We start from the raw sequence: 23423 nt of genomic DNA, 5'->3' as shown, positions 1-23423 counted from the left end.
ATTTTATGCTGAACAATGCTTTGTTAGTTATTTAGAGATTGTTATTTGTAAAACCTAAAATTTTAATGCTTTTTATCTGTGTTTGTCTGGTATTAATAGAATTTATCTGAGTCGTTACCTCCTAAGGTTATCACTTAGACATATTGAAGATTAGTATTGAAGGGCGTGCTATTTTTTGGAGGTCTTTTGCCACTTTTTTATTCAGGGAATCAGTAGTACATATTCTTTGTAGCTCGTTTCCTGTTTTGTTCAAATTTTTTCTTCATTAAACTTTTGTCATTAAGTAACCTTTCTCTCTCTCTTTACCCCATTGCCTCACCTCTATATTTCTTGGCTGGAATATTCTTACCAGCACTAGCATTCCAGGATTGAGTTTTCCTTGATGGGTTTCATTCTCAGTAAACCCCTAAAGAGTATGATTTAATTCTCTTTAAAATATGAAGGGTCATGTACATATTATTAAAGTTCTTTGAGTTATTTTTAGGAAGAAGTAAGAAAATTGTAGTCTCCATGATTACTCACCTTATTTTTTTCTCTATCACAACCCTTTATACAAAACACAGGGAGAACAGGGTAACATGCGTGGTGATTAAAAACGCAGACTCCAAATCCAGACTGCATAGGTTCTAATCCTGACTCTGCCCTTCTTACCTGTTGTGCAAACATAAGCAGAGTAATAGAATATCTCCTGTTTCTTCATCTGTAAAATGGGGTTGATAGTTCCAAAGGATTGTTGTGATGATTAAAAAGATAACTCTCATAAAACACTTAACATGTAATAAGGCATAATTAATGATGATTTGATGTTATAGTTATCGTTGGTTTTTTATTATCATTATTAAGATACCTGGTTGTTATCGCTAAGAACCACAGATATATTTTCTATCCAAAACTTAAATACCACATAAACATCCCTGAGCTATTTTCTTAGCCTTTACAGTTGACAGTGTTGTTTGCACTAAAACTATTTTCTACCATCTATCTCATCCAGCATTACCATATGAAGCCCTAAGTTGAAGAAATAGAATTCTTGTGGGTGGTATTCAGGTTCTTTAACCAGGCAGAAATTTGTTTTCCTGTTACATTAAAAAATAGAAATATTAAAAATAATAATAATTAATAAATCTGTTGAAGCCAGGAAAAGGTAGGGAGACTGGACGGCTTTACTTTCTGAGAATTCACCACGTTTCTGTACTTAGCACCAATTCATAGGTATTGGAGTGTCTAAGGCATGCAAACTTGAAAAGACTGCTTGTTTGAGTGAAGCACGGCAGTCTGAGTGATAAAAATGGGATGAATTAAAGTGACTCTGGGGATTTGTATTTCAGAACAGCTGAATGCTGGTGCCTGTCAGTGCATTGGCTTTAAAGCAGTAAAAGTGGGATACAGCAGAAAATGTCCTACTGAAATGTTGAATGAAGTCTATAAAACACCCAGGTGCTATGGTTTTAGCAACTGTATGTGATTTTCTTCTCTTTGCTCTTGTCATTTTCCTTTATAATATTGTTCTCTAATTCCATCTTTAAGCTCTCATTACCTTTAGGAGTCCTCCAGCAAAAAGTATGAAATTTCATGTTGATAAAAGCCTTTTTTCTTTCACATTTTGCCATTTGTTTTTAAAGCCCCTCTTAACTGAAGGAGTACAAACCCGTTTCCTACTACTATCTTATCCTTGCTATTCTGTCTCTTAAAATGTCTTAGTGCCTCCCATAGAAGAATCATCCTTCTAATTCAGAATTCACAGCATGGAGAGATACGGTATTTGCTTATCTCATTCATTAATAACTTGTGCCACTGACATATTGCATCCTATTTAATGTTGTCATCATTTACACAATATAAGAGAAAATAGATTATAGTAAGCTCATTCATTCGCAGCAACACCATATACGACAAAATTTCAGTGACTTGAATTGGTACCCAAAATAGTTTGATATGTATTCAGTTTTGTATCATGCTTTGTTGAAATGTTATTGGTTTTAAAAAAAGGCTTTTGAAGTGAACTGAAGAATTCCTTTTTTGAGATTAACATTAGAAACTTGTTTCCTAAATAGAATATCAAAAATATTAAAGAGGTTCGTGAATGATTATAATTGACAGGCTATTCACAGTTATTCCCATTTTATAATTCTGTACACAGAATTACTAGGACTTGGCTTGGGTTGCCATTAATGTGAAGCATGTAGATACATTGTATGTGCCAAAGTGACTGCATCTGTGAACGTGTGATGTTTTTCTGGTCTGTCACAACTTGAGAATTTTGCTGTGATATTTTGGTTCCTTACGTAATTGTCCACCTAATTAAAACTTTGTAAATATCTTTCCACATTTTATTCACCTTTCCTGCTGAATTTTCTGAACTTACTTTCACAATGGTAAGGTTATTCTTTTTTAAATTTTGCCTCCACCCTCTTCAGAGAGAGTAATAATTGTTACTACCTAAAAGACTGCAGAAAGGATTAAGTAAGATAGATATTAGACCCAGTGCTTAGCACATAACTCTCATTATTAGCTAAAATTATAATTAAAAATATTTTTCCCTAAGAAAATGATTCAAAAAAGAGGTGCTTAAATAGCTTTTATAGTACATCTCTCTCTTTTCTAAGTATTTTAAAATCATTTTTTTCTACCTGTTTTTTAAACTATGGTAACTAATTCTAAAAATGGCAGACACTATCAGAATTTTATGTTAAGTATATGCATCTATGACATGATATATGAATTTTGATTAAGTAAGGTTGAACAAAAAGTAAATATAATTGATGCCTATAGATATTTGGCCATACAGTAGTGACATTATATAGCAGATACTTTTCTCATTTAAGATATTTTCAGAGGCTTTGGAACCTAACCCTTAGTTAATATGATTAGCATTTCCCTTTTCTCTCTTTCCAAGCATTATAATATTCCAGATTTATTCTGAATCACATTTATTATTCAAAGTCCTAAAAAGAAAATAATTAATAAATACCAGTAAGTGTCTGTCTATAGGGTCTCTATGTGATTGGTACCTTTTGGTGAAGTATATGTGACCACATCATTTTTCATTTCCGAGTTAAAAGCTAAAGTTTTTACCTATGCTCAGATAATACAGGCTATGTATTAGACCTACATTATCTGAGCATACCTGCCCCAATTCCCCTCAGGCTTTATTTTCTACTACTTATTCCCACTCACTGGCACCAGTCCCACAGGCCTCCCTGCTGCACTTCACCCTAGAAGCTTTGTACTAGCCTTCCTCTGCCCCTAGTCTTCGTCCCTGATAAATCTGCAAGGCTGACTTCCTCATCTCCTTAAGTACTAGCTCACACCTCACCTTTGCAATGCAACTACCTATTTAAAATTACTGTACCTCTTCATTTCCCCATCTACTTTTTATTTCCCCTGAAACACTTACCACTTTCTAACATATAATGTTGTATATTGTTTGCCTCCCTTAACTTCATATAAGTTCACAAAGGCGGAGACATTACTTTGTTTACTCAAGTCTCCTTGATAAGAGCACGTAGTAGACACTCAGTAAATACTCATTGAATTAACGAATGAATTCTTATGTAATAAGTATACAGAAATTCATGAGTACACACTACATAAAATTGATAATTTAAGCTTGCCACAAAATGTAATTTCATAAGCAGTCACTGGACTTTAACAGAATCTCAAAAGTCTTTACTAAATTCCTATAGCTAAGTGTCTAGTACTTGGGAAGGCCTAAGGATGGTGGTAGGGGAGAAGTTGTAAGAGGGAAGGTGTATTTGTGGTAGTGGGTATATAAGAATTACAATACTGCCCTGCCCTCAAATAGCTAGTCTCAAGACTACCTAACAGTCTTTAGGGGAAATGTGGCAATATATGTTAAATTTTAGAGAAAAATGCCAGAAATTATATGTCCAAGTACAAAAGGAACAGTAAGTCATTGTGTAAGTCAAAAAGAGCAATGACACTGGTGAGCTAGAGTATTTGAGTTCAGTTTCCTTTTTTTATTTTTTTTGAGACAGACTCTTAACTCTGTTGCCGGGGGTAGAGTGCAGTGGTGTCATTAAAGCTCACAGCAACCTCCAACTCCTGGGCTCAAGGGATCCTCCTGCTTTAGCCTCCCGAGTAGCTGGGACTAGAGGCACCCACCACAACACCTGGCTAATTTTTCTATTTTTAGTTAGTAGAGACGGGGTCTCACTGTTGCTCAGGCTGGTCTCAAACTCCTGAGCTCAAGTGATCCTCTCACCTGGGCCTCCCAGAGTGCTGGGAGTATTGGCATGAGCCACTGCGTCCGGCCAAGATGGAATATTTGGAGAGCCTAAAGGAAGAAAATAATAATTTAGAATTCGCTGTCTCCCAGAAACCTGCTTCTTAAGGTTCTTCCAAATACATGATTATTTCCTTTTACTTTTAAGAGATCCAGGAATTTTTTCATATTTGCTCCCTCACAAGTGAAATAACGTCCATGAATACACCATTAGGTTCTGAGGCAGAGGTTGATTCTGCTTATGGAACAGGCACATCCTCCACCAAAAGTACCTTTGTCCCTATAATTATCAAATTGTCAATTTTTTTGCCACACTTTTCAAAGGAAGCACATTGACACAGAAAAATATGTATGTTGAGAAAATGATGTTATAATACTAACATACTGTGGATTTAAAGAGCCTCTTTTTTCCAAAAAGCTAAATTTGCATCAAAGCATATAAACTCATTAATCTTGTTTTTATCTCTGTTTGGTCTGGATAACCCAGTTTATTAAATGATAAAGACCAAGATAGGGAAGGTGAAATGGTTTACACAGAATCATACAGATAGTTGGTAGAGTTGCCAAGAAAAACATCCAGATGTTCTCTTAGTTCAATACCTCATCCTCTGTGGAGCTATACTAGAGGTTGTCTCTCATCATTGTAAGTCATCACCTCATCTCAGGTCATTTCTAATGGCAAAGAAAATGAAGAGATAAATTTAAAACTTAATAAGGCTTTTCATACCTTTTTTGCCTTTCAGTCTGAAGATGAAAAATATTATTTTTAGAGGACGAGAAAGTGAATGAAGCAGTTTCAGGCCTTTATCTACTGAAACAATATTGTACGTCTCTTGTCTCAGTCTTAGAGAGTGAGCATATTTTAAGATGACTGTAATTAAAGATTGTGACTGTGAAAGGAACATTAATTTTACAACAGATGAAAATAATGCAATAGTGTGTAGCATAAGTTGGGGTAGAGGATAGGGCTGTCTAATTTTGGCCTACTGGAACTAGTATAGATTTTCCTTCACACTCAGCATAAATGTAGCTCTAAGAGCACAGTGGCAGCTTTCCTTGCTGCTTGGGGATTTAAAGTTAAAGGCATCTAGACCAGTTTAATATGTAGGTCTGCAAGTGACTCATCTGGCAGGTTGTTCATTCTGCTCTTACTAATGCTGCTACCTTGTTTCTAAGTGGATATTCTGGGGGTATATATTTTTCTCGGTGCTTCAAAATAGTTATGAATCTTCTGAGAACTAAAGAACCTGGCTATTTCAAAGGCCTATTCTACATCATCAGATAAATTGTGCTGTTGTTGGGTTTGAGAAAGGAACATGGTGTAAACTTCTTTTTTTCATTAATTGATTAGCTTGCCTTGTTTTCTTTCTTTCCCCTCTTTAGTAGAAATTGTTTAGACTTCAAGAATAATTTAATTTCTTCTTTCTGGACCCAGTAATTTCCTACAAGCTACATCAGAGTTGTGGGGTTTTTTTTTCTCATGATACAGAAAGTGAATCTTTTAAAAGACAAATAAAAATACAACAAACACTGTATTTACTGGAGTTTGAAATGTGGTTGCTCATTTTAGCCAATGTAATTTCAAATAGTTAAAAGCATTGAGATAAATTTATTTAATGAGTTCATATGCCTAAAAACTAAAATTGGATATTTGGAAGAAAGTGAGGAAATGAGTTTCAGTTTTTTTTCCTTAGGACATTGCAAATTAAGGAAACTGTTTACTAGATCATTTTTTCCCAGCTAATGAAACTTATTTTTCTCCAAATTTGGTTTTTCTGTCAAATATTCAGAGACAAAAATATACTATATTGTAATATTCAATCTCCTGTATCTTCTAATTTGATATAAGAGGTTACCTTTATAGGTTACTTAACAGAGTAAAGATGAGATTTTCTTCTACCTTTACCAGCCCCTCTCCCCAACTGGCTTGTTCCCCCTGCCCAATATAGAATCCCCTAACTTGGAATCTCTCTGTAAAGTCATATTCCTGAAGTGTGAAGGTTTGCTATTCAGTATGCTCCAACAAGCTGATTTGCTTAAATTCCGTGCTTTGTGCCATTCCCATGAATCTGAGCTAATTATACTGCCATTTTTCAGAGATGTGTGTTAGAAGTCATGTGTGCCTAATTCTGAAAATGGCTTTTACATTAAGGCTCATTTAACCACTGATGGTAAGAGAGAAGTTGAGAGACTTCATTATTCGTGATACTTTTACAATACAGTAATAGCATGGAACTCTTGTACTGCAGGCATATAGGATGCTATGTTGTCAACCTCTCACTTACTAGGAATGTTGCAATTTGGCTTACGTTTTACTGGTCAGAATGTCACAGAGACGATATGTTTAGTCATGGAAAATAAAATCAGTGTCCAGCATGCAGAGATAGTAATAGGGTAAGCACTTCCCATTGCATTTTCATAGGAGGGATTGATTTGTGTGCATTACTGGGTCTGTGTAAAATGGTGTCCTTTTGGCATTAGCTGGATATAAATTTCAGTAAATGTTTTTTCTTGCTGCAGATTAGTGTAATACAGTGAAATTTTTCTGTAACTGAGGGGAGGCAGTGGTTGGGTGTCTGTTAATAGCCTGAAAGTAACTAATGAGGATGTGCAGTTGAAACGATTGATTGAATAGCTGCAGTCCTGTGTGTTTCTTTCTCTCTTGCTCTCTCTGCAAGCTGTAGAGAGGGAGGGGGAAGAGCAAGACACAGGGAGGGAGCGAGAGAAAAACGCTTTCTCTTAAGTGAAAGTAGCACGGATCCCAGGGGCCAGGAGGCCAGAAATGGAAGTTTAAACTGCATCTGTCTTTTAAAGGGAGAACAGCAGGAATCAAAATGTCAGTCTCCGGAGTCACGATTTACTCCTTATTTTCTAAGATCTGGAAGATAACACAGAATACTTTTTTTAGGATGTTTTTTTTCCTTGTCCATGTTGAGATTATCTAATGTTATCTGAGAAGCTGGATTCCTATATGTCTGTCAGTTGAAGTGGCGATGGGAAGCAGTTGTGATAAAGGTATAATATGTATATATCTATCATCTGTGTGTGTGTATGTGCATATATATGTGTGTATATATATTACTCTATGAAAATATCTTTAAATGTAGCCTTATTACAGTATACAGTAATTAAATAGGAGAATTTCACATCATCTGCAAAATCCTAAACTTGTTAGGTCAGTTTAAACAGATTTAGGATTCCAGAGTAAGATCTTAGTAAGGTCATATTGCCAGACAAGGAGAAGCTGATCTATTTTTATATCTGCATAGGCATATATGTTATTCTATCCTGGCAGCAGCTTTCAGTCTTCTCATGGCCCTTTCGTTGCAGTCTAGTGAATCGTCTTATCTGCACAGAACCGAACTTTGACCTTTGTGCAAACACCATCAAATCATGTGCAACACTAGACTATATTTTGTTCACAAGAATATTAGAAATTTCATTTCATTCAGTTAACTCCTACATTGCTGACAAATAAAGAAACAGATTGATATACTGTGAAATACAAATATTAAGTGAACTTAAAGATATTAATCATAGCTCAGAGGAAATTATTTTTTGTATATGCATGGATAAAGATATAAGCTGTCACACTGAAGCAGATTCTCAACTGTAACCAGTCTCTCTAGTGTCTTGATAATTCAAACACCAAAAAGATAGACAGAGTATGTAGAGATAGGATATAATACACCTTTAAAGCAAACTGACTTTTTATGAAAAACCACTAATTTTACAGTTTAGTGAAAGATCCTGAATGTTAAGTTCTTAATGTTTCAACTTTCCTCCTCTTTTCCAGAGGTGCCAGCAGAAAGATCCCCTCGCAGACGGAGTATCTCAGGGACCAGTACATCAGAGAAACCCAACTCCATGGACACTGCAAATACCTCACCCTTCAAAGTACCAGTAAGTGTTTCTTTTCTCTATGAGAATATTTTACTTTTCTCCTTGCTTCTTAGAGTTAGAGATAGTCATTAAGGAATCCAGACATTTTTCTCCTCAAGAATTTCTTATGATACTGAGGTTCAAGGACAGGGTTATCAACATATAGATTAACTGTGGTTCATGTCTCCTATTTTCAGTATAAGGTTAATTAGGTTTTAAGAAATAGTATTTTTACTTATGGATATTTACAAAACATATAACTAAGTACATTAAGTTCAAATTCCTCTGAACTATAGAATGTAAATCCTTGCAGATGTCCTTTTATCAAGTTGCTAGCTAATACCTATCAAAATTCTGTAAAGATGCTGGTGGGAGTTTTTTTGTTTTATTGTGTTGTGTTTTAGGGATGGGAATATGATTTTTTTTACTTTTCAGAGCTGGAGCATAAGCAGAAAGTGATGAGATGCAGAAAGTGATGAGATTCACAAAGTGGCAGAGCAAATTCACAGAGAACTAGACAATTGTGAATTCTAATCCTGAGGCTTGGCCTGTGCTTTGTCTAAACCATCTTTTAGATGAGCATCTAAGTGCTTAAGAAAGACCATGAAAAAAGGTAACTCCTTAAACTGAGCATGCAGTATTGAGCATCAGTATTAACACAAAAGAATGCTGAGATGGAAGGGCCCTGTGTGATCCAGTCAGCTGACTACCAGTTGCCAGGCCTAGTCTGGACCTTTTTCATATAACTCTGAGTAACCCAGATTTTAAATCATCTCCTTTCTTTGTTTATTGGGTGAGACACATACTTACTTCTTAATCATATTATTTTATTAAAATTTATTATTTTTACAATTAAGAATTGCTTCATGAGGTTGGTCATTTAAGGTACAATGAAAATCAGTTTGAGGTAGAAATAGACTTTTCTATTTAAAAAAAAAAAAAGGTTTTTTTCTCTTAATTCAGCCAAGTTAATATGTTATATTATGTCTTTATTCTAAAAAGTTTTTTTTTTTTAAGTTGGGATGACCTCTTAAGTAGAACTGATTTTTTGAGATATATAAACTGACATTCATGTGTAAGATAATCAAAACTGGAGTTTAATTTTGTATTAACCCTGAGGAGCAAGATTTCTCCTTGTTGTATCTCAGGGCCTTGAGGAGTTTGTGTATATCTGTTACTGTGACACCTTTTAAATTTTTACAAATTTTCTCATTTTTAAAGATCACAAGCATATTCTAACCAAATATAACAGGAGTTTTAAAATATCAGATTTAATGCCTTTTACTAAATTTCTTTGTTCCATAGACATAGCTATCTATTTTTTATTTTATTTTTTTCATGAATGAAAAAGAGCATTTTTTTCTTTCCCTTCCTTTTCTTGTTTTCCTGATGGTGGGGGGACCAATAGGTTAAACTGACTATCCACATAGAAAGTTCGGTGAAAGGATTGAGTTTGAATTTGAAGTTTTTACACAATCATGCTGGAACCAAATGGTGAATTCTTATTTTTTTTTAAAGTTAATAACTGAAGAAGAATATCCCTCTGCAATAGGGTAACATTGAAGTATATCCTATATTGAGTCTGAAATTCATGGCCAGGCTTTTAAATGTTGAGTTAATTAAGAACCATAATTTTCATTTGTATTTAAACAATAAGTTGATAACTACTTTAAGATTTAGCTTAACAATAAGACTAATTATTCTTGAGTAAAAGTTATAAAGCAATGATGGATATACATGAAAGCTAGCACTGCTTACAAACCAGTTAGTACTCAATTGTTAGTCTTCTAACAATCTCAGCCACCTCATGGATTTAGAAATGATGAGGGAAGGGCCTCTCATTAGCAAATTGCAATCACAAAGCTTATACACTTAGCACTCTAGGAGAATTTAACCATTCATAGGCCCTCACCTAGACTGTTTTCTGAAAAATAACCAGCAGAACACACTGACAGAACAAAAAAAAAAAAGTCAGTGAGTACAGGGAGGAGGCAGAGAAAATGAATAACAGAGAATCATAAAAACCATCTGAATCCACCTAGAATAAAGGCAAACAGCCTTCCATTTAGCACTAGCCCTTCAGGGTGCCATTGTATTCCAGGATAGTACATAGCACAGAAATTGGCACTGATAATAATAATCTTAAATTATCAAGAAAAAGTGAGAGTATATTTGTTGTGCTATTTTTTTAAAAGTGGAACTGATATTATGTGATATATATCCATTGAGAATGTTTAAAATCTTGAAGATATATGATGTTTATAAAACTTGTTATCCAGGAAAGTCTACTTTGTGAAGTACCTCATTCCTTGATCATGCTAGATAATTTATATATTTTTAAGAGAAACCAAAATATGGTGGCTAAATGAGGCACTGCAGTACTTGCATGGCTCTGTAGTACATTGTATTTTTTAAATTCCCATATAACACCAATAGCTAAGGTGACTTAGCCATTGCTGATTAGAAGAAGGTCTAGTTTTCAGGTCAACTCAAAATATTTTATAATTAATATCACAATGGACTCTTTGAATATGGAGCAGTATAAAATAAGCCAAACTTTGAGATATTTAAGTTATTCACGCACTATCTCAAAGATTGTTTCCATGTTAACTTTATAAAGAGACAGAAGCTATATTTTAGCACAGGTACTAGTGGTTCTAAGATTCAGTTGTCATTTCTGTGATAAGCTGTAGGCTCACCATTCATCACGTAGACCACCAAAAACCTAGTAGTGGACTCTTAAACAGGGTCTTATTCTTTCCAGCTCCATCTTCAGACTTCACTGCTAGCAGATGAGATAGATTTTAGCAAGTCCTGACTAAAATTATTTACAATGGCATACTTATTGAATGCTTGCTTTGGGCAGTGTATACTGGTGATTTACCAATGTATACCTTCCTGGTGTTCTATGCATGGTACTGGGGAAACAGAAATGAACTATGAAAGAATTTTTCATGCCCAGAGAGCCTATAGTCTAGCAGCAAGAGAGAGGAAAATGACCAGATTCATGAAGAGGTAGGTAAGCAGGGTGACACAAGTTATTAACAATCCAACGTGTAAGCTAAGGCTTGATAAGGAGCAATGTTTGAGCTGAGTTTCCAAGGCTGAAAGAATGTAATTGACTGGGTAAGAAGAGTATTCCATGCTGAGGGAACAGCATTTGAGAAAGAGACTTCATGGAATGACTGATGCTTCCAGGGAATATAGAAGGGATTCAGTGAGGCAGGAATCAGAAAGTATGTGGGTAAAAATGGCAAGCAAGAAGGCTGGGAAGGTGGGTTGAAGCAAGGCTCTGAGTGGGTTTGTTTGTCAGGCTTAACTAAATTACGCTGGCTGCTAAAGCCTTGGCGATGTGTTTATTGGAATGTATCTTTGGTTCAAAAGCTAGCAAAGTTGTGTAAGTACTGTGAAATATTGGTAAATTACTTGACACTTGTCCTACATGACTCCTTTTTTGTCTTGCTGTCACAACTCAGGGCGATAGGTAAGGGGCTGTCATTCAATGGAAGGCCAGCCTAGCACTCACCCCTGACTCTTCAGATGACACTGCTGATTTTTCAAGAGTAGTCGTTAGCCTGGGGGAGATCCAGGAGAAGCCAGTGGATGAAGGTTGCTCAAGTCCTGCTGGCTGGTGCCAGATAAAGCAGGAAGAGGAATAGCTATAGCAGGGAGCTCAAAGCAGGGATGCGCAAAACCTTTGTATGTCTTCCTCTTTCACAGCATTTATACTTTTAAAAACTTAGAATAGATGACTGGTACGGCAAGGTGTTAATGTTTAAAGACGTAAGACATGAGAGAGCAGGGGACTTATATGGCTATATTGAACCTACAGGTTAAGGTAATGTCTTACTTTTTAGGAATGTTTAAATGTATTTGTACTTTTACCTAAGGTTTCTGTTCTTCCTTCACTCTCATTCTGTATTGCTTCACACATACCTTAATTCCAATTGCAATTTTTTTTGTAGGTCTCTGTCCCTCATTAGACAATGAATATCTGTTCTAATCATCTTTGTAACTACCCCAGTGTCTAACACAGTACCTTGCACATAGCATTCTTCAGATAATTATTGAATGGATAAGACATGCATGAATTATCAAAGGACTAGAATCAAATGAGTTTATCTCACAGTTATTCTTGTTATTACTGATAATGTCTCTACTCAAATGGAATACTAAATAGTTAATAACATTTAATAAACACTTATTAAGAGATCATTTGGAATAATTGAGTATACCTGTGCAGAATAGTCAGGTTTTTTCCTCAACAAAGAGAGATTTTAATTAATATTTAGAATTCAGAGCTATTTGTGTATATAGTGTATACTGTGTCTACTTATTAGAAACTGAAACTAGATAGCTTTTTTTTTTTTTTGAGACAGGGTCTTGCTTTGTTGTGGGGGTAGAGTGCAGTGGCATCATTATAGCACCGTAGCTCACTGCAGCCTCACACTCCTGGGCTCAAGTGATCCTCCTTTCTTAGTTTCCCAGGTAGCTGGGACAACAGATGTACACCAGGCACTGGCTAATTTTTTCTGTTTTTTTGTAGAGACAGAGTCTTGCTCCTGTTCTTATTCAGGCTGGTCTCAAACTCCTGAGCTCAAGCAATCTTCCCATCGTGGCCTCCCAAAGTGCTAGGATTATAGAATAGTTTATTTAGGGATTTGTGTCTATGGCTATTTCTTTGAACCCTTCAGGTGTTATACATATGTGTAAGTTCACAATATTTTTGCAGATCTGAGTTTTGACTATTAGATGCTTCAAAAATGATTTTGGTCATTTGAAGTTTTTGCCTCTTATAAAGATTATGTTTTTCATTTTTCCTTTAATATCCTGCTAGATTTTTTGCCTTTGTGCATTTGTGTTTTCCTTTAAATAAAACATCCATTGTATATTTTATACATTGCTAGAAACATATTTAAATGATATTACAGGGGTGATAAGGAACAACTGAGTAAACTAGTGAGAAATTATCCAGGTACATACTTATATTTAATTCAGAAAAGGAAAATGATCACATCTTGTAACTGTATATATTTGTTTCACAATGCCTAAGTTTTGGGAACAGGCTTCTTTCTTTATACTCTATTTATAAAGTGACGATTGATATTTGTGATTTTTGTTTCACTTCTACTACATGATACCATCAATTTGGCTTTGGCTAAGAGAGAGCTGCTTGTGTTCTGGGCAGGTGCTTGGCTTAGTGTTCTCATTTCCATAACACAATGGTCTGAGTTGGCCTTTCATGTGAGTATAGCACAATGCATTGCAGCTGCTTCATTTGTGTCAGCTTTGAGCTTGGCTCTGAAAGAATTCAGGCACACAATATGCCAAGAAAACCAGAAAGCACAGTTGGACTAAGGTAGTAGCTGAACATTTCTGTGTTACCCTCCTTGTGCTTGTGTCACTGTGATACCTAAGCATTACCAGTCAAATAAATGTAAAAAGACTGTCAAAAAACCAAACCTTTATATAGTTTTTAGAAAAAAGTAGGGCTCCAGGCTCCAGAAAATAAAATGTAGACTAAGTTAAAGTTCCATGTAAAAAGAAATGTTATATCTTAAGTAGTGAGATAGTCAGACTTAGCTAGTATTGGTCTGTTTTGAATAGACTCTTCTATAACATCCTATATAAGTGTTTTTCCAAGTTAAACAAAGAGAAAGCTTCATGCCCACTTAAAGACCAAAAGTGTTCATTGTCCAAACTAGTGGTTTTCAACTATAGTTATACATAAAAATCACCTAAGGAACTTCAAAAAATATGCCAATCTTAGACTCCACCTCAAACCAGTTAAATCAGAATCTCTGGACTAGAACCCAGTATTTTGTATTTTTTAAAAGGTTCCTGGATGAGTCTAATATGCAACCAGGGTTGAGGACCATTTATCTACATGACTGGTAAGATATTAGGAACTCATTTTAGTCAATGTCTTACCTATGAACATCAGCACTTTCTTTTGTACCTGCAAATCCAACATAAACTAACAAGCAGTATTTTTCTTAGGGGCCTGTTGGTACATACAAATTGCTGCATTTTATATTAGTTGCACTTCTATATGTTTGCCATGGTCAGTTTAGATGACCAGTTTATATTTACAAAATACTTGCTTTACTGTGGCACAGTGACTTCTGACCAGCCTAAGAATCTCATATTTAGGGGTAAAATAATGAAATTCAGTTCATAGCATCCAAGCCTCAATATTATTCCAATTTTTGTATTCTCATTGCTCTCATATTCCAGGACATATAAAGTTATTTCCCCTGATGCTTAAAGACTCTATATCCATCTTTTTTCCTTATCTTCACTGACCATGTGCGTGAGGTTAAAATCCATAATAGGAACACCCTGCATTGATAGCTCTTTTAATAAAGAGTATATTTATATTCATATGTGTATGAATACATAATATATGAATGTATATTCATGTTATATGTCTATCAGAGTGTTATTACCAGAGGTAAAAATAATATAATAAACATAGAAATGTCAAAAAAGAAAAATATTCTGCAGATATTAACTATACCTCTAAATCATTTTGTAATCAGAATGTGTATAATTTTAAAATATTTTAATGTTAAATAACCTTGAAAACATAAAATTTAGAGCTAAGACTCTTAGAGCAAAGAAAAAAGAAATATGGTTAGATACAGCCCCTTGGACAGCGTGGGAATTGTCAAATACCTGGAGGAAAAGAGGGAGCAGGCCTGGCAGGAAATGTTGTCAAGACTCTAAACTTGAGCTGGGCGTGGTGGCTCACGCCTGTAATCCTAGAACTCTGGGAGGCCGAGGCAGGTGGATCGTTTGAGCTCAGGAGTTTGAGACCAGCCTGAGCAAGAGCGAGACCCCTGTCTCTACTAAAAATAGAAAGAAATTATCTGGCCAACTAAAATATAGAAAAAATTATAGAAAAAATTAGCCGGGCATGGTGGCGCATGCCTGTAGTCCCAGCTACTTGGGAGGCTGAGGCAATAGGATCGCTTGAGCCCAGGAGTTTGAGGTTGCTGTGAGCTAGGCTAACGCCATGGCACTCACTCTAGCCTGGGCAACACAGTGAGACTCTGTCTCCAAAAAAAAAAGACTCTAAACTTGAAAGAATCAAAGGATGAGGGAAACCTTCCTTAGTCTTTGGTAATTCCAAAGTCAGTTCTTTCTAGGACGAAATAGGCTTATAGCAGCACTAACTGCTGGAGATTCCAACTTATCCTACCCAAGGGAAGACGGCTATTTGAGAGTAGATGGGATATACGCACTTGTAATTCATTCTTATAGATATAAGCCCCTTTCCTTTCAAAGCAAAGATATTTCTCCTTAGCCTTAATGGGAGAGGAAAGGCATAGCACCCTTCATTTCATAATTAGAGATAAATGTTTTGAAGGACTAATACCTGCTTAAGAGGGAATGTATAATTAGCCACTAAGTATAACTGATATGTGTAACTGATATCATATGCTTTCCTCTTTCACAGAAGTGCAGAAACTAAAGATACAGAAAAGAAAATTTGCCAACTTCTGGATTTTGCTAGGGTTAGCTATGCAAAAGATATTTTGCCCTTCTCAGCTGTCCTTACACTCAACAAAGTGTGAGCATTGCTGGTAAACAATAATACCTCTAAGGTACCTTCCTACCATAAGGCCCTTTAATTCTCTAACCGATACTAGTACTATTACATTGGATTTTTAAATGCTTTCTTTTATATTAAACATCTACTAATTTCATTTTAAAGAAACTTCATACCAAGGGGATTATTTAATTTTAAAATATCACTACAGATGTATTTGTCAGACTGTTGAGTAGCTGGAAAAGAAAAGGCTGCAAAGGCCGGGTGCAGTGGCTCTCGCCTCTAATCCTAGCACTCCTGGAGGCCAAAGCGGGAGGATTGCTTGAGGTCAGGAGTTCGAGACAAGCCTGAGCAAGAGTGAGACCCTGTCTCTACTTAAAAATAGAAAAATTAGAGTTTCGCGCCAATCTTGGTCTGGCTTCCAAAAGGCGCGAGTGAGCTCGGTGGGGTTTACTGGTGCCGTCATGGTTCGTACGCTAAACTGCATCGTCGCTGTGTCCCAGAACATGGGCATTGGCAAGAACGGGGACCTGCCCTGGCCCCCACTCAGGAATGAATTCAAGTATTTCCAAAAAATGACCACAACCTCTTCAGTTGAAGGTAAACAGAATCTGGTGATTATGGGTAGGAAAACCTGGTTCTCCATTCCTGAGAAGAATCGACCTTTAAAGGACAGAATTAATGTAGTTCTTAGTAGAGAACTCAAGGAACCTCCACAAGGAGCTCATTTTGTTGCTAAAAGTCTGGATGATGCCTTAAAACTTACTGAGCAACCACAGTTAGCAAATAAAGTAGACATGGTTTGGATAGTGGGAGGCAGTTCTGTTTATAAGGAAGCCATGAATCAACCAGGCCATCTTAAACTGTTTGTGACAAGAATCATGCAGGACTTTGAAAGCGACACATTTTTTCCAGAAATTGATTTGAAGAAATATAAACTTCTCTCAGAATACCCAGGTGTTCTTTCTGATGTCCAGGAAGAGAAAGGCATTAAGTACAAATTTGAAGTATATGAAAAGAATGATTAATAAAAAAAAAAAAGAAAGAAAAATTAGCTGAGCATGGCAGTGCACTCCTGCAGACCCAGCTACTTGGGAGGCTGAGGCAGGAGGCTTGCTTGAGCCCAGGAGTTTGAGATTGCTGTGAGCTAGGGGATGCCACAGCACCCTAGCCTGGGCGACAGAGTGATACTCAGTCTCAGAAAAAGACAAAGAGAGAATAATAAAAAGAAGAAAAAACAAAAAAGAAAGGGCTCCAAAAGGATTTGACTAGACATCTCCCTAAAGAAGATATATACAAATGGCCAATATGCACATGAAAAAATGCACACCATTAGTCACTAGGGAAATACAAATCAAAACCACAGTAGATACCAATTGATACCCACTAGGATAGCTATAACCAAAAAGAGGGACAATAATAAGTACTGGTGAGAATGTGGAGAAATTGAGACCCTCATACATTGCTGGTGGGAACATAAAATGGTGCAGCCACTTTGAAAAACAATTTGAGAGTTCCTCAAAAAGTTAAACGTAGCATTACCATATGACCTAGAGATTCTACTTCTAGGTATGTACACAAGATAATATATATACACACAAGATGTACATGAATGTTCATAGCACCGTTATTTATAATAGCCCAAAATAGACACAACCCAAATGTCCATCGGCTGAGGAATAGATATACAAAATGTGGTCTGTTCATACAATGGCAAATGAGTTGGCCATCAGAAGAAATTAAGCACTGATACATGCCACAACACAGACAAACCTTGAAAATGTTGTGCTAAGTGAAAGAAGCCAGACATGAAAGGCCCCATATTATATGATTCCATTTATATAAAATGGTCGTGCAAATCTGTAGCGACAGATTAGTGGTTGTCGTGAGCTAGAGGAGGGCAAAATGGAAAATGACTGCTAACGGGTGTTGGGTTTCTTTTTAGGGTAATGAAAATGTTATGGAATTAGACTGTAGTGATGGTTGCACAACTTTTTGAATATACAAAAACCACTAAATTGTACACTTTAAAAGGGTGAATTTTATGCTGCAGGAATTATATTTCAATAAAGCTGTTTTAAAAAGTAAAATACCAGGTTGAGAAAACTTAGGATATCTTATTAATACTTGTTAATATTGATTACAAATTGAAATAATAATGTTTTGTATATATTAGGTTAAATAAAATGTATTTGTAGGGAGGGCACCAAAATACATTGCAAAATAAATTGGCTGCTTATTATCTACAAATTTTTTTAGGTAGTCATTACTAATATTTTCAGTATTTGCATTCTTACACACTATCATAATTTTGCCTACTATAAGATAGTTAGTACCATATACTTTTACTCAAAAATATAGAAATGGGAAACATAACATTTAGTTTAAAAATAAAAAAGCGAATTATGACAGTCTCATATGTAGAATTTTTTAATTTTTGAAAATTGTCAACAAAATTTCATATCTTGAGTTGTATCTTATTTATATAAATAATATACTTTATAATTTCTTTACTAAGTTCATATCTTTTAAATAAATTGTTTGACTTTTTCTATCTTATATATAGTCCAACTCTGCCTCTATATTCTTATGAGATGTTTTATATGTGGGCTTGTTTTATGGGATAATGCTGAGATCTCAGAAGAGTTTTTTTATGACTTTTGTATAGCAGTGAAATTAATGATGAACAAATCAGGAAATAGAAGGGTTGCTGTTTTGGCAAACATTCTTCCTAACAGTCCTCTGTGTTCTACTAAGGCTTGGATCTCTTGTCACATAGTAATTTAAGCTCAGCTTGCCGTAAATTGTATTCACTTAATGTTCTTCCTAAAATTTTCCCCTTGAATTTCTAACTTTGTAGTGCTGCAGATTTCTTCAGTTCTCAGAGCCAGAAGCCTAAGATTCATGATATACTCTTCCATTTCCCTCAAATTCAGTCACCAGATCTTCTTGTCTGCCTCTCTTCAAATTCATCTGTCCCCTCTTTTCCAGCCCCACTGCCATTTACTGGGTCGGCTTCATGAGCATGAGACCGGTGCAGTACACAGACCCTGTACTCAGAAAGGCCGTAGGCATGATGTTTAATGCTCTGTGGTTGCCATCTCAAAATTCTTAATGATTGATCTTTGGATTTGTGTATTGTAATTGAAGTCCAGTGGGACCTTGCATTTGCAGGGACCTTGGGCCAAAACTCACGTACAGTACCACCTCCTGCTTTTACCTCCTGGGATGGATTCTCGACTGCTCACTTCCCTGCCTCCTAACCCCATCCAACCTCCCTCTCTCCACTTTGCCCAGCCACAGCCGTCACTCTCTCACCCTGGCAGGGGCCTATGCACAAGTGTGAGATAGACGGGTTAGGCAGCACACCCCATAGTGGCCTCTTGGTAGTGCAGTCCTTGCTCCCCTATTAGCACCTGGGATATCTGGCAGGTGTCAGAGGCTACAACAGGGGAGGGAGGAGCCTCTTGCCTATCCCCATTCCAGGTACCTAGTGAGTTGCAGTGGCAGCCATGGGAAGGGAAGAAGCCTAGCTCGACTTCTCTGCCCTGCATCAGGGCATGGCATGTAGGTTTGGTGGCTGGCAAGAGGGAACCAGGGAACCTGGCAGTCAGTGGGCACCTTCATGCTGAGTCATAGGCTCCCTGCCCCCTAGCACCTGTGAAGGTCTACAGTTATCGTGTAAGTATGCTTGGTGCCTGAGGGAATGTGACATTAAATAGTAAATAAAAAGCATTATGGCAAGTGGAGAGAGAGAGACTGTTGAAGAAAGGAAAATGTTTCCTGCTTTAGTGCCTTTAATGGCAGTGTCTTCCTGGTTTTTGAACAATATCCCTGCATGTTCATTTTGCACTGAGCCCCTCTAGTTATGCTGCAGGTCCTGGATAGTACAGTGGAGACTCTTAACTCATCTTCTGGCCTCCAGTTCCTCCTCACCCACTTTAGCCTTCACATGGCTGCCAGAGTGGTCTCTTTAAAATCCAGACCTGATCATTACTTGGCTCTCCCTTGCTCAAAGTCTTTTAGTCGCTCTCTGCAGTCTCATGCCCATGAACAAGACCAGATTTTATACATTTTATTTGGTTTGCACAGTGGGTTCTTTCTCCTCTCTCCTCATCCACTCCCCTCCTCCTTCCCCTCATTTGAATGTCTTAAGACAGAGCTATCTTTTCCTTCAAAAAGCATCAATCACCTGCTAAAAGCTTTTGAGTTGAACTTGTATTATAGGCTGATAAAAACCAAAGTTAACTCAGTACAGAGAGCCTTTCCTTGTCTCCTTTTTGACTGCCCTTCCAGACTAACTTTCCGCCCCATATTCCCCTCCCCACTCTCAGCTCTCTCTGTCCTGCATTCCATCTTTACCAAACCTGGGAGTTACCCAAGCAAGTTTTCTCAGGTCTCTTCGCACATTTCTGCCTAGGAAGTCCACGTTCTCTGCTTCATAAAAGTATTCTCATCCTTTAAAACTCGGCTCCAGTGTTTCCTTACTTCTTCTAGGCAACATTAGCCTTGACTTTCCCTGTCCTTCCACAGGAGTGTACATTTATCTCTTATAGCACTGATGCTATTGCACTGTGGGTTATTATTTGTATAGTTGCCTTCCTTGGTCTGTGGTCTCCTGAATGGTCTGTATATACCTCAGAGGATACCCAGACTATTCATCTGGAGTACAGAAAGAAAATATGAAATGTTTGATTTTTTTTATTTCATTCTTTTTAAAGTTTTATGTTACTGAATGTTTCATAGTCATACATCAAACATTCTTATAAGTAAACATATTGGAAATGCACACTCAACAATGTTTTATTCATTTCATACAGTCAAAACAATTTAGAAACCATTCTTCTAGAAGCCCAGAACTAATTTCATCTTATAACTCCGGCACTGACCTTTTCTTTTTCCCAATCTGTTTACGGAAACAATTTTAGTCTATGGGTGGCATTCATGATTACTCAAGGTGTGCACGTTGCAAAACACTAGCCACTTACACCATAGTATCGTCATCATTAGTTGGTGGTTTTACATTAATCAACATTGTGTACTGTTTTTTAATAGGGTTTACAATAAATCTGTTAAGTAAAAAAAATTAATAAGGGTGGAATGTAGTCAGTAGAAAGAAAGAATTTTTTCCTGTGGAAGCTGTGTGAGAATACTGATAGAGTAACTCACAGGGACTATCTTTCTTAGTTTGTTTCTCATTCAAGGTATAATTGGATGTGTAGGAATGTGGTCTACCTCTCAACTCTAAAAGTTAAATGGTGCCAGGCTCAGTGGCACACGCCTGTGTGTCACCGCTACTTGGGAGGCTGAGGTGGGAGAATCACTTGTGCCCAGGAATTTGAGGTTACAGTGAGCTATGGTCATGCCACTGCACTCCAGCCGGGGGACAGAGCAAAGCCCCTGTCTCTTAATTTAAATGGGAGAAAGACAATACAGCCAGCAGAAGTGAAGATCAAAACCTGATGATCAAAACCAGTCCTAGCTACCTGGGCTCATATCTTATATAGTCAATGAGACCGCTGTTACTCAGGAGCACTTTTCCATTAAAATCAGGTGGCTACAGTTAAAAAAGGCTCTGAACTCTTCTGACCATGTGATTTAGGGCCTGTGCCGCCCTGTCTTTTTAATTTTGTCAGAGTGCTAGAACAAGGATTTCACAGTATTAGCATTTAATGATTTATACCTAGAATAGGCAAAGGAATGATAACTGTATTTTTTTATTGTATGGTTAGCTAGCATCTCACTTGTCTAAGAACAAATTGTTTGACCTCTTCTAAATCTATGATTTCTTTTTTTATAATAATGAAATATTATACAAATATTTTAAGATCTTTGGAAGTTTGCAGATAAAAGGGTACTACATACCAAGGACCAATTTATGACTATTTTGATGCCTAAATTCATAATGGAAAAATTGTTTGTAGTATTAGAAGCAGTACAGTTAGCAAATAGCCTCTAGATGTAATATAACTGTGCCTAATAAAATCTTTTCCATAATGTATTTCTCCCTTCTCCACTTTATTTTTTAAAAAGCCTATACTGATAGACATTAGTAGAGACTAATTATGTTGTTTCATATTATACCTTTTTCTCACCACCATCCATGATATGGATTTTAAGTGTGTTTTGTTTTCACCAGAGGCAGTAAAAATGTTATTTTTTAAAAGTAACTAATAGGGTCCAAAGCTCCCCTTCATCTGTGATGCTGTTGTTCTTAGAGTCCTAGAAATGAGAAATGGAAAACTTCAATTAAATTCATCTATTCCTTCTCCCCTGACAATGAAAAAATGTCTTTTACGTTATATTATCTAATGGTTTTTCAGGCTTCCATGATAACCTCTGGGAGACTGTCCAATAGGGTAATAGATCTCCCTTTGGAGGAATGTTCTCTTTCTAGTTTTGACCCATCATTTCTCATTATTATTCCTTAAAGCCATCTTCCTTAATGTTCATACTCTGTGTTCTTGAGTAAGATCAGCACAGGGTCTTAGTCATAAGAAAATTAGACTGGGCATGGTGGCTCACGCCTGTAATCCTAGCACTCTGGATGGTTGAGGCAGGAAGATTGCTTGAGCTCAGGAGTTTGAGACCAACCTGAGCAAAAGCAAGACCCCGTCTCTACAACAAATGGAAAAATTAGCTAGGCGTGGTAGCACACGCCTGTAGTCCTAGCTACTCTGAAGACTGAGGCAGGAGTAGTTAATATACTCTTTGCCTTTAGGAGTTAAGATTCAGTAGGGAATACAAAATGGGAATACAAATAATTATAGGTCAAGAAAGAGGAAAACAGTAGTATAAACAAAAGGTCTTAGATAATCAGAAGTGAAAAGGACTGAGTCCTATTAGAGAAATCAAAAATGTATACTATGTGCTACCACCATGGGAAAATCAACTGGGAATCCTCACAACATATAAAAAACTATTAAAAATTAAGGGACAAAATGACCAAGACCCAATAGGAAAATTGGGGGAACAAAAGACATGAATGGGTAATTCTCAAAAAATAAGCTATAAATATTGTTCTGAACATAGGAAAACAATGTTCACGTTCACTTAAAATCAGAGAAATGCAAATTTTAAAACAACATAGAAATACTATTTCACCTTCAGGTTGACAAAAACTATCAGGTATGACAACAAATTCATTTGTCAAGGTTGTAGGAAACAGACACTTTCATACATTGTTGATGGGAAGGCAAACTGGTACAACCCTAGAGAGGGAATTTGGCAAGACTACATATATACACTTAGCTTTCAGCCAGCAATGCCATTTCTAGGAATCCAACCTTAAGGTATACCTCCACCATTATGAAAATACATATGCACAAAGTTATTCATTGCAGCATTGTTTGTAACTACAAAATATTGGAAGCAGCCTGTATACACATTCATAAGAGAGTAATTAAATAAACTATATGCAGAAAATACCATAATGTTCCTCCCTCAAAGATGTCCACATCTTTTGCAGATAAGATTAAGGCTAAGGACCTTGAGATGGGAAGATTATGCTGGATTATTCAGATGGTTTCAGTTTAATCAGATGAGGTGAGGCCTTAAAAGCTGAGAATCTTTCACAGAGATGCGACATTGCTAGCTTTGAAGATGGAGGAAAGGGCCAAGAGCCAAAGAATGTGGGTAACCTTTACAAGGTGGAAAGGACAAGAAACAGAATCTCCCCTAAAGCCTTCAGAAAGGAATTCAGACCTGCTGACACCTTGATTTTTAACCAGGTGAGACCTA

The 23423-nt window shown here is 36.5% G+C and overlaps 2 protein-coding genes across 4 annotated transcripts in view; both read left to right on the top strand.

Moving 5' to 3' along the window:
- The window catches only part of RASAL2 (RAS protein activator like 2), a 358050-nt gene that overhangs the window by 251494 nt on the left and 83133 nt on the right, over positions 1-23423 (top strand). For all 3 annotated transcript variants that reach the window (XM_045547280.1, XM_045547282.1, XM_045547283.1), the window contains one exon: positions 8043-8149. In XM_045547280.1, coding sequence (XP_045403236.1) covers positions 8043-8149 — 107 coding nt within the window. The remainder of the gene's footprint in view (positions 1-8042; positions 8150-23423) is intronic.
- On the top strand, positions 16062-16744 carry LOC123635267 (dihydrofolate reductase). Its single transcript, XM_045547284.1, has one exon. It carries the CDS (start codon positions 16148-16150, stop codon positions 16709-16711), a length of 564 nt encoding a protein of 187 aa, XP_045403240.1. The 5' UTR covers positions 16062-16147; the 3' UTR covers positions 16712-16744.

The sequence above is a fragment of the Lemur catta genome, chromosome 3 (assembly GCF_020740605.2).
Source record: "Lemur catta isolate mLemCat1 chromosome 3, mLemCat1.pri, whole genome shotgun sequence".
NCBI lineage: Eukaryota > Metazoa > Chordata > Mammalia > Primates > Lemuridae > Lemur > Lemur catta.
This window is presented reverse-complemented; position numbering and strand designations above follow the sequence as displayed.